Source organism: Micromys minutus (genome assembly GCF_963924665.1).
Source record: "Micromys minutus genome assembly, chromosome: 21".
Taxonomy (NCBI): domain Eukaryota; kingdom Metazoa; phylum Chordata; class Mammalia; order Rodentia; family Muridae; genus Micromys; species Micromys minutus.
Window position 1 is genome coordinate 50,403,008 of NC_137956.1, and position 12,141 is coordinate 50,415,148.

At 42.9% G+C, this 12,141-nt stretch overlaps 1 protein-coding gene across 4 annotated transcripts in view; it reads left to right on the forward strand.

Annotated features, from left to right (window-relative positions):
• NKTR (natural killer cell triggering receptor) overlaps nt 1-12,141 on the forward strand; it is a 33,617-nt gene that overhangs the window by 16,980 nt on the left and 4,496 nt on the right. For all 4 annotated transcript variants that reach the window (XR_013975484.1, XM_080934877.1, XM_080934878.1 and 1 more), the window contains 8 exons: nt 1,906-1,935; nt 2,416-2,561; nt 3,376-3,598; nt 4,349-4,504; nt 6,181-6,268; nt 6,704-6,849; nt 8,163-11,006; nt 11,716-11,811. Coding sequence is in view for 3 of the 4 variants with exons in the window: in XM_080934877.1 (XP_080791003.1) it covers nt 1,906-1,935; nt 2,416-2,561; nt 3,376-3,598; nt 4,349-4,504; nt 6,181-6,268; nt 6,704-6,849; nt 8,163-11,006; nt 11,716-11,811 (3,729 nt within the window). In the remaining variant the exon portion in view is untranslated. The remainder of the gene's footprint in view (nt 1-1,905; nt 1,936-2,415; nt 2,562-3,375; nt 3,599-4,348; nt 4,505-6,180; nt 6,269-6,703; nt 6,850-8,162; nt 11,007-11,715; nt 11,812-12,141) is intronic.

Sequence of the window (12,141 nt, forward strand, 5' to 3'; positions counted from 1 at the left end):
CCAGTAAATTAAATGATTCATTTTGGTTTGGACACTGAGCAGATTGAAAGGTGTCTTCTATTCGTGTGTTTCTTTACTACTCAGTGCATTAGGTACTTTATCAATACGTTTTTCTTGGAATTGAAAACAGAACTAGGGACTGATTGTGTAGTGTCATTCAGTGGTTTAGTGTGTGCTTAGCGCACATGAGGGACCCGAGTTCACTCTCAGCTTGAGACAAGTTTTATCTGTCCCAGCCTTGAATGCCCTAAGAGCATTCTTCAATACTCAGTTGGTTTGAGTGTGTGTTGCTGCAGCAAGCTAGACTAGCACTATTTGCCCTAGGGTAGCCTTACATGGTGGTTAGCTAAAGTGGCAGCTGAATTAGAACTTTGTGTGGTAGAAAATCTGTAGGCTCTTGTGAGCGAGGTCCAAGAAAGGGAGAGCATATCTAGTCAGTAAACAGCCATGTGGTTTCATCTTCTGCTTGGCAGAACAGCTTTATCTTTCTGGAAGCACCTTCACCCCTTCTGATAGGGGTTTCTGTCCAGCTCATGTCTTGTTTTCTGCTTCAGTAAAGTGGTGCAACACAGGAAACATTTTGTTTTACAGTTGTTGTCTACCATGACTTCTGGATGCTTGCTTCATAGTGTCTGTGGCTCACCAGTTTGTTAGATTTTTCCTAATCCCCCTCCCCCCTTAAACCTGTTTTTATTTTTAAATTATACTGGTTTGAATTTCTGCTCAATTTTCTAAGAAATATTTGAGATTTGTGACCCTAAAACTCAAAACTTCATTTAAAGTTCTGAGACTTAAGTTGACATTAAAACTCTTAAATACTGTCTATAGTGTTTATATAGAATTGGATATTCTCACAGTAAGTATAAGCATTGCAGTCTTGTACTTGATGTCTTTGACGTTATTGTAAAGGCCAAACTGCTCTGTTCATGTGCATCTGAATGGCATTAAATGCATACGGGTTTTTCTTTATACAACTGACTGTTTTAATATGGCCTGAAAGCCTAATGACCTTGTCTATATAATGTTTTTCATCCTTAGTAATTAAGGTTCTGGTAGTCTAATACTGATCTAGCTATCTACTTTTGAATTTTTGCATTATAATTCACATGTAAAGATCTTTTAAAATGTTATAGGAAAATCAACTTGGGTTCAAAATACCTTAACCAAGCATACCCCACAGATGTCCCAACAGTGACAGGGGGGTGTCCACAGAGCATCTGGAGGGGTCTTTTGTGAACCATGGAAATCAAAGATGTTAATAATACACCTTCATTTTTCATTTTGTCATGAAGGGCATCAGCAATTTGAAAATCCCTCCCTTTTTATTTTAAATTGTGAGTTGCAAAGCTTTACCTTGAGTGAAAGAAGAGCAGGAAGTTCTGCAGCTAGGACTCAGGCTCCTCCTTTGCTTGCCTTAAAAAAAAAAAAAAAAAAAAAAAAAAAAAAAAAAAAAAAAGAATATGGACTCTCTCAGTCTTAAGCAACAAATAAGAGCCCAGTGAGTGTGTGGCCAGTGCTTGACACTTTTTCACCTAGGCAGTGGCTTCCTCCTTGCATAGTTCTGCTGGGACTTTTTTTTTAATGTTTGTTTTTATTGCCATTATTGTTTCGGGTTTGAGAGTAAATTTAATTTCAGTGTGTATACTTTACATTTCTTTCTATAACTCAAACCTATTTCATACATTCAGTTGGTTTTATAATTCATTGTTGTCTAATATTTTTAGTTAGTAAGATGGCTACTATTGACGTTTGGGTGGTCTTTAAGGGTGAATGTATATTATGCTTAACATTTTCTGTCTTTATCTTTACTTCTTTGTTCACTACATGCTGTGTTTAAACCCTCTGCTTTCTTCATCTGAATACGTCATTTTTGATACCATCTTTGTGTTGATGTTTATTGTACAGAACTACAAAGCCTGCTCCACACTTGGATGGGTAAGCATCGAGTTGTTAAAATCTTGGAGAGTTGTTTGGGTGGTGAGCCTGAATGAAAGCCTTGCTGGCCTGGGTTAGTCTTTTGTAGCCAAGCTCTTCCCAAAGGGGCACAGGGTTAGGAGTTTTGAGAGCCTGTCCCGCTTTTGTCCATAGGTGGGCATCTCAACCATGTGGTTTTGAGTATACCTGTTAAGATGACTTCTCAATATGAAGTGTCCTCTCTTACCAGATTCTTAACCCTAAAAAGGATAGCAACCATTGCAGTGACAGCAGAAACTGGGTCCTACCTTGTCTCCAGATGAACTGTCACTATTTCCTATTATGAAGTAGACTTCAAGTTGTCGTTCCCTTCTAGTTGTTCATACACTTTGGATTTGTTTCCAGTTACATGGATAGATGTTTTTACAGCAATTGTCCCAATTATCTTCATAACATAATTATTACCAGACTAATTTAGTTCTTGAATTTATATTATGACAGGGTTCATGTTGTCTTTGGACTGGTTATATCTGGTTTTGAAGTGATTGAACAGATTGAAAATCTGAAAACGGATGCTGCAAGCAGACCTTATGCAGATGTCCGAGTTATTGACTGTGGGGTGCTTGCCACAAAGTTGACAAAAGATGGTAAGAGCCTTTGGAGAATAGAGGAGTCCAGGACAGAGAGAGGTATAAAGAAAGCCTGGTGGGAGCATTGGTGCCTTTGTGCTCTGCTCTGTCCCCTCCACCAGCTCCTCCACCTTGCTACACTCAGCTGCCAGCTGATCCAAGCCCTCCCATGCCTGGATTGCCTTACCCTCACAGCTGCCTATCTTACCCCTCTCCCCGTTTTCCTATGATCATTTATCAGCAAGAGTACCCCCACCGCTTTCCTTGCTATGCCCTTGCTTTGTCTTGGTTTGTCTTTAGCACTACCAGAGTGACTCTCTTAAGGCACATGTCGTCCACCTCCTTCCTACAGACACCTACAGTGGTGCTCGTAGAACAGAGACCTATAGCTCTCTGTTGTCTTTCCCACTCTTTCCCATACTCATTGTCTTCCAGCTACACTGATGTTTATTCAGACACTAGGGGTCTTTGTGCCTGCCCTCATGCATAGAACATTCTTTGTTAAGGTGTCTATGTGACCTCTCCCTACTTGAAGTCTCTGTTCCAGTGTAATCTTAAGCTACCCATATCTCTGTGTTCCGTTGACATTTGTTTTTTTCTGTCTTAGCTTTCATTACTTGTCACAGTTACTTAAAATATAGGCTTCGTGGTGGGTAAAGGCTTGGGCATTATACATAACTGGGGAAGAGTTTAGCTGAGTCTTGTTTTAGTTTGTAGTTTGCTATTCATGAAGCAATTCTATGATAGTCAGCAGTCACAGTTTTTTACTCTGGATGGCTTATTCAGGGCTCAAGTACTGATGGTTTTTGTTTTTGTTTTTATATCTATTAAGTTATCGAGAAAAAAAGGAAGAAACCAACACATTCAGAAGACTCGGACTCTTCTTCCAATTCCTCTTCCTCTTCAGAATCATCCTCAGAAAGTGAAGTTGAACGAGAGAAAATCAGAAGGAGGAGACATAAGAGGAGGCCAAAAGTCAGACATACCAAAAAGAGACGGAAAGAAATGAGCAGTTCAGAAGAACTGAAGAGGAAGCGCACAGTAAGTCCTGAAGGGTAAGTGCAAGTCTCTTCTGATCCAGGCACAGAGACCCCCTGTGAGCTCAGTGCTCTTACTGTACTTGGAGAGGCAAGCAGCATCAGTTGGTGTGGTTTCTAGGTGAAGATAATTCTTGAAATTCTTTCTGTTAGTTTTAATGTTTTAAAAGTGTGTTTATCTTTTTTTTTAATTTTTAAAATTTTATGTACAGTAGTGTTTTGCCTGCATGTATACCTGTGTGGGGGTGACAGATCTTGGAGTTACAGGCAGTTGTGAACTCCTATGTGGGTGCTAGTAATTGAACCTGGATCTTCTAGAAGAGAAGCTAGTGCTCTTAACTAATGAGCCATCGTCTCTCTGGTCCCTGGAAAGTCTTTCTCTTAAAATACAGTATTTTTTACTTTGAGAATTTCATACATGTCTACAAAGTAATTTGATCCTTCAACTCCTAATCCCTTCTTTGAATTCCCCTATCCATTACATCTCCTCTTTCTCTGTTTTTCTTTTAATAATCTAATACGTTTTCTTAAGAAGGAAAACATTAAGATCGTTGACAACTTGCATTTCTAAATTTTAGCACTTGATTTTTTTCTCTTTTTAGTTTTTCTTTTAAAAATTTTCTTAGCTCTGGATTTTACACTGTGTTGATGTTTTATATATTTGTGAAAATCAGTACTGAGGATGAATGTAAGTTTTGCTCTTGTTTTATATGCCTTTATTTTATGAAATAGCATTGATGTTTAAATTGGTGGTTTGGTTTATTTTAGTTATTCTGAGAGGAGTGATGTGAATGAAAAAAGATCAGGTGACTCACACGCTAAAAGAGAAAAACCCGTTGTCCGCCTGGAAGAGATTCCTCCAGTTCCCGAGAACCGATTTTTACTTAGACGAGATATGCCCACTGTCGCTGTGGAGCCTGAGCAGTAAGTAGGCTGATGGCTGTGTCCTTTTCTCTGCACTGTGCTCAGTGCCTGATGGAAACACCTTACTCATGGCTTCATTTCAGAGGGGACACCATGGAGCAGCCTATAGCATAAAGGACAAGAAGCCCGAGGAGAAGGTGCTGTCACTCTGCTGGCTTTCTCCTTCCTCTTCTAATCTGCACTGGCCCCAGCACATGGGGTGTAGGGATTAGCTATCAGTCAGGCTGACAGGAAGGGTAGCTATCACACGATGTCTGTCTCACTGTTGGCTAAGTCCACCAGCCCATGCAGCTCTCTCCTCACTCACTGTTACTCACGTTCAGTACACAGAGCGATGTTGTGGGGAGACACTGGACTGTGGAACGGCATGCACTTCCCTTTCAGAATCCACACATGAATACCTGAATAAGTAAAGGAAATTGGGCAAGTTAGTCAGTGAAGAGGGTATGCTTTGTTTTGATTTGTGTTTTTTGTTTGCTTATTTTTTAAGACAGGATCTTGCTATGTGTCTTAGGTTAGCCTTGAACTTGGAATCCTTCTGCTTTATCCTCTAGAATATTAGGGTTGCAGGTAAGTGTGTGCTGTCACACCTGGCAGGGAGGAAAGTGCTCATTAGAGGTCAGGGAAGGTTATATTACTGATCTTGCTGCATTGGCCTTTTGTTAAAGGGGTGAGTCTTTTCAGAATGGATTATTGAGTTCTGTGGCTCCAACTGAGTGGTGAAATGAGTTTCAATTTCATAGTGCAAAGTTAACTCCATGTGACTGGAGATACAATTTAGCATCATAAATACTACTGTAGTTTCCCTGAATTGTGGCTTGAGATATAGTCTCAGAAAACACTGTTTGCTATACTTCATATATTGGACTTAAATTCAGAAATATTCAAAGGACACAAGCCAGGCATAGGCATGGTGGCATATGCATGTAGCCCTTGGGATAGATAGGATTGTTTAATTAACTGCAGGATTGATATTCATCATAAATACCATAACAAGGCCTCAAAAGAAGGAGGTGGAGAGGGGGTAAAGAAGAGTGTGTTACTTGTGTAAAAGTGCTTCAATGTGTGGTATAAATTGTACGTTTCTGTGAGGAGTTACTTAAAAAGCCAAGAAATCAAGTGAGCTGTGCCACAGCTCTTTTAATGTTTTTTGTTTTGTTTTGCTTTATTTTTCCTTTGCGTGTTTACTCTTGAGACAGGGTCTTGTCACATGCTGGGATTACAGGTGTGTGTTGACATGCCTGGCTTCCTCTACAAAATCTACAAATCTTCATTTTTAAAAGTGCAAAATAAAGTAATAAGAGAAAAAATTAATTTTTCTTCCAAATACATATTTACTAATGGGATGATTGGAATTTTCCTGGGGCAGGCTAACTCCATCTAGAGCTCAGCGTTCTCTGTTAGAGTGGCTGTCGGAGCTGCTGTCTGACAGTGAGAGGCCACACTCCTTTGCAGGGACGTGTGTAGCACATGAATGAATAGTCGTGTCTGTATGTGTTGGTGGTGTGTGGATGATATAGCTGTCCCATGAAACTATGAATGTTGACATTTGAATTTCATGTAATTCCATGTTATGAAATAGGAAACTTGGCATTGTAAAGACGTTAGCTGTGCGCTTGAATGTTGAGAAGACGTGGCTCTTGTGCGTTTTTAATTGTCATTATGAACTCTTTCAGGAACGTTCCAGATGCTGCACCTGTTGTAAGTGATCAGAAACCATCTGTATCAAAGTCTGGACGGAAAATCAAAGGAAGAGGAACAATTGTACGTATGTTAAATTTTTTTCAAATTGTTTATCTAAGTAAACATTTTATTTTAAAAGTCAGAGGTTTAGTTTTAGATGGAATATTTTTCTTACTCAAGGAATTGTTTTTATTTCCCAAAGTTTTAGGAAGATGCTACCATTGGTAGGTACAGCTATGGATAGATTTAATTATTCAGTGATATAATCCATGAAATAGTATTTTGAGAAATTTTGGTCTCTGAGTAATGGAGGCTAATGGATATTAGGGCTGCAAAGGAAACTTCAGGATTCCAGGTGAATATCGTGTCTCTGGCTTCTTTGTGTCTTGTATTTGAAATAACTTCTACTTTCCTTAATTGATGCCTTTGTTAGATTTTTTTTTTTTTTTTTTTTTTTTGCCTGACTCTGTCCCACAACAGACATTTTTAGAACAGTTATCCCCTCTCTGTTTAAAGCGCTATCACACACCTCCAAGGTCAAGATCCCACTCTGAGTCGGAAGATGATGACAGCACTGAGACCCCTCCTCACTGGAAGGAGGAGATGCAGAGACTGAGAGCTTACAGGCCACCAAGCGGGGAGAAGTGGAGCAAAGGAGACAAGTAAGCACCCGGAGTGAGCACAGCCTGGAGCCGAGCTGATGCTGATGTCACTGCCTCACAGCTGCTGGTAGGAGCAGCACTGCTGCCGCTGACACCAAGGCACTTCAGCCAGGTGCTGCTTCCTTTTGCTGAGAGTTTGAATGGAGTCTTAATTGCAGAAGTGATGAGGTCTCAGGCACTGCATACTAGATATCTGACTTGATAGATCCTTACTCACAGGTGTGTGGATTGGTAAATGAAACCCACAAAGCATGGGGGGTTCATTTCTGACACCAAAGACTGTTGTGTCAGATAACAGTGCTTCCCTACAGTGTTTCTAAAGGGCGCAGGCTCAGAATAAAGAAAAGCCAGCTTTTTATCCAGGCATAATGGCACTATGAAACCAGTACTTGGGAGGCTAAGGTTAGGCAAGATACATACGAGTTCCAGGCCATCCTAGGCCACAAAACAGGATCCTGTCTTCACAGAAAGAAAGGAAGATAGTAGTTGGTAAAGTACTTGCCTTGCATGAGGACCCCAGATGGACATGAAAAGCTAGAAGCTGGGTGTAGCAGTGAGCTCTTTATAACCCAGTGCTGAGGGGTCCTCGGGGCTTGCTGGGCAGCTGTCTACTGATGAACCTTAGGCCAATGAGAAATGTTTTCAAAGAAATCAGCGTTCTTAAGAATGACACCTGAGGTGCCCTCTGCACATGTGCACATGCGTGTACCTGCACACATACAAGCATACGTGTGTACATGGATTTTTTTTTTAAGTGGGTCTCAGGCTGAGTGTGTAGCTCTGTAGTAGGTCCTGAGTGTGATGCCCAGTGCCACAGAAACAAGTGATCCATCAGCAACATTGCTTGGGACCTCGATTTCACTCTCTCCCAGAAAGTGCTCTCAGAGGGAGAAGGTTGATAGTAGATCATATTGTGAGCTGTGTGTCTCCACAGAACTTCTGGTTAGTTGGTATGATTTTTACAGACATTCAGATCTTTGCTTAAAAACAAGGATCTTGGGACTAGAGAGAGATGGTTGAGAAGGTAAGAGCCTTGGCTACTATTCGAGAGGACCTGGGTTCAATTTCCAGCATGCATGTGGCAGTTCACAACTGTCTGTAACTCCAGTTCCAGAGGATTTGACACCGTTTGTTGCACAGACATACATGCAGGCAAAACACCAGTGTACACGAAATGTGAATCTGCTAATTGTCATCACTCTGGTTTGTGTTAAAGTGTCAGTGGAATCAGGTACCCTTGTTGGTTAGAAGTTAATTTTTAAGACATGGCATTCACAAATAACCACATGCATGTTATGCTCCTCCACTTACAGGCTGAGTGATCCCTGTTCAAGCCGATGGGATGAAAGAAGCTTGTCCCAGAGATCCAGATCGTGGTCCTATAATGGATACTATTCAGATCTTAGTACAAGACACTCTGATGGTCACCACAAGAAACACAGAAAGGAAAAGAAGTTTAAGCATAAAAAAAAGGCTAAAAAGCAGAAACATTGCAGAAGACACAGACAGACAAAAAAGAGAAGAATAGTTATGCCACCTGATTCGGAACCCTCGAGATCTCCCACCCACAGAGTGAAGTCCTCCTGTGTTAGAGAAAGGAGACCCCGCGCCTCCTCATCCTCCCATCACTCATCAGAGCGGGACTGGTCTAAATCAGACCAGGATGACCGGAGTGCTTCAGCCCACTCCAGCAGAGACTCCTACAGATCCAAGTCTCATTCACGATCAGATTCTAGAGGGAGCTCTAGATCAAGGGCCGTGTCAAAGTCCTCATCATGTTCTCATAATAGATCAAAGTCTAGATCTAGTTCCAGGTCAGGGACCCGAAGAACAATGTCAATATCCCCCAAAAAACCAGCTCAGCTGAGTGAAAATAAGCCAGTTAAGACAGAACCTTTAAGGGCATCAATGCCACAGAATGGAAATGTGCTAGTGCAGCCAGTGGCAGCAGAGAACATTCCTGTAATACCCTTGAGTGACAGCCCTCCTCCTTCTAGGTGGAAGCCTGGACAGAAGCCCTGGAAGCCATCCTATGAGCGAATTCAGGAGATGAAAGCTAAAACAACCCACTTGCTGCCTGTCCAAAGCACATACAGTTTAACAAATATTAAAGCAACTGTGAGTTCATCATCTTATCGCAAAAGAGAAAAACCTTCAGAAAGTGATGGGAGTGTGTATTCAAAGTACAGTGATAGAAGTTCTGGAAACTCAGGAAGGTCAAGGAGCAAGTCTTCTAGGAGCAGGTCATCCTCCAGATCGTACACGAGGTCAAGGTCACGAAGTGTTCCCACATCACGCTCACTCTCTAGGTCTCCAAGTAAGTGCAGTGACGGTTCCCGGCGCAGTAGGTCATCTTCATACACTTCTGCTAGCAGTGACGGTAGGAGACGAGCCACATTTAGATCGAGCAGGGAAAAAAGTGTCACTTCAAATAAAAGACACCACAGAAACTCTGAAAAGACACTTCACAGCACATATGCCAAAGGTAGAGAGAAGTCTTCATGTCACAGAAAGTATAGTGAAAGCAGATCATCTCTAGATTACTCTTCAGACAGTGATCCACCACATGTTCAAGGAGTGCATTCAGGCCCAGGGAAGGAGAAGCAGGGGAAAGAAGTATTGAATGGTAAGCAGGGGAAAGGCAGAGAAGAAGGGAAATCTAAGCCTGAACGGGAATGTCCCCATTCTAAAAAGAGAACTCAGAAAAATGATCTTCCTGACCACTCTAGAGATGACAGTATGTCTAAAGGGAAGAATTGTGCTGGGAGCAAATGGGACTCTGAATCAAACTCGGAACAAGATGTGATGAAGAGCAGGAAGAATGATCCCCGGAGATGTTCTGATAAGGAGGAGGGTGAAGCTTCTTCAGACTCCGAGTCAGAAGTTGGCCAGAGTCACATCAAAGCCAAACCCCCAGCAAAGCCTCCAACAAATACTTTTCTGCCTGGCAGCGATGGTGCCTGGAAGTCTAGGAGACCACGGTCTTCAGCCTCTGAGTCAGAGAGCTCCTGCTCCAACATGGGGAACATTAGAGTGGAGACCCAGAAGCAAAAACACTCAAAGGATAGTCTTAAAGGGGATCACACAAAAAGGATGAGAGAGAAATCAAAAGCCAAAAAGGACAAAAAACACAAGGCTCCAAAACGGAAGCAAGCTTTCCACTGGCAGCCTCCACTCGAGTTTGGTGATGAGGAGGAGGAGGAGATGAGTGGAAAGCAAGTTATGCAGGACCCAAAAGAGAAAAAGCACGTCCCTGAGAAGTGTGAGGCTGTGAAAGAGAATGTTCCAAAAGGAGAGAAAACCTGTGATGAAGGCAGCTGTCCAAATAAGCCCAAGAAGGGCACTTTAGAGCAGGACTCACTTGCAGAGGGTGAACATGATCTCAGGTGCCCTGCACCTCTGAAAGTGGAGGAAAACTCCGTCAGCTCTCCACCTAGCACCCAGCAGTTTGAAGAGCATGTCCCAGGTGGAGGGGAGGATGTACTTCAGACAGATGACAACATGGAGATTTGCACCCCTGATAGGACTTCCCCTGCAAAGGGAGAGGGGGTGTCTCCTTTAGCGAACCACGGGCTAGACAGCCCAGAGGTGAGCCTTATTCCAGAGCAGGATGAGCATGTGGCACATCTCGGAGCAGGAGAGAAACAAGAGAGTAGTGTGTCTGAAAGCAAGGCGTTGGGTGAAAGTGGGCTTAAACAGGACAGCTCTACCAGCTTGACCAGCCCTGCAGAAATTGCTGGAAAGAAGGAGGGGGCTGAGAAGAGCCAGGTGAACCTTACAGATAAGTGGAAGCCATTGCAAGGTGTAGGGAATCTGGCACTGTCTGCTGCAACCACGCCCAGTGCTCCAGATGTGAAGGCATTGTCTGCTGCGCCTGAAGTGAAACCACAGGGTTTGAGGATAGAAATCAAAAGCAAAAATAAAGTTCGGCCTGGGTCTCTCTTTGATGAAGTAAGAAAGACTGCACGCCTAAATCGGAGGCCACGGAACCAAGAGAGTTCCAGTGATGAACAGACACCTAGTCGGGATGGCGATAGCCAGTCCAGGAGTCCACACAGATCGCGAAGTAAATCTGAAACCAAATCTCGACACCGAACAAGGTCTGTGTCATACAGTCACTCACGGAGTCGATCTAGAAGTTCCACCTCATCTTACCGGTAAGAAATGGTCCCTTTCCTCTTACCCTCAAGGAGAGTCTGCTGTCATTTAGCTCAGAAAAACATCAACATTAGAAGTGCGATCACTGTCTCTAAATATCGGATGAGGGAGTAAGAAGTGTTGTTCCATATGACAAAGTACTGATAGAGGACAGAGATAGGGAGTGGGCATTTCAGAACAAACTGGATTCAGCTGAAAAGACCTGTGGTTTCATCACTTGGACAATGAGAGCTCTCTAATCATGATTGGTGGCGAGTCCTCCATAGTCAGAGGTATGAAGTAACTGGCCTTGTGCAGGTTGCCATGCCTTTGCGTAGAATCCTTTGAGCAGACTCTGGAGGGCTTAAAGATCTTACTACCCTTTTACAAAAAGGTACATGCCATGGAGGCAAAGTGTTTGTCCTCAGGAAAGACTGAAGAGTACAAAGAGTGAATGGAAGCTAAGAAAAAGGTTCCCAGGAACAGGAAGCCAATAAATAGTTGTGTTCGTGAACATGCACATATACCTGTTGCAGTCTCTCGTGACTTTTCTTTATATCATTGATTAAACTGGGGTGGCTTCTGGATTGCTTCCTGTGTAGTACATGACTGTGTCTCTAGTGAGCAGAGTGTGTAAGAGGCCTTACCCTGCTTGTGCTCCCTCTTTCCCTGTTCATCCCATCCGTGTGGAGAGTATACATAGTCTATGTGTGTCCTTCTCACTCGTAGATCAAGAAGCTACTCTAGAAGTCGGAGCAGGGGCTGGTACAGCAGAGGCCGAACCCGCAGCCGGAGCAGTTCCTACAGAAGTTTCCATAGCCACAGGTGAGCTTGTGGTCTCACCCTGCTGAGTGGTGTCCAGTCACTTACAGTAGACCACTTTTGGGACACAGCAGGACAGCTGTTGATCTGTCCTTGTCAAATGCCACCCTGAACTGTTATCCAACTCTCTGAGAGCTCTGGAACTCTGCGTGGTTGTTCCTTAATGAGATCTTAGCAGAGTAAGGCAAAGGAGCAGTCGAATTGGGAGGCCGTGCACTCCTTCCTGCTCTGTGCATAGATGTTGCTGGGGTCACAAGCAGTCACCTCTTCTTGACCTACTTAGTGAGGAAATGAGTGCTGGGCCAAGGTTTTCTGTTTCCCTCTTTGGCCTTG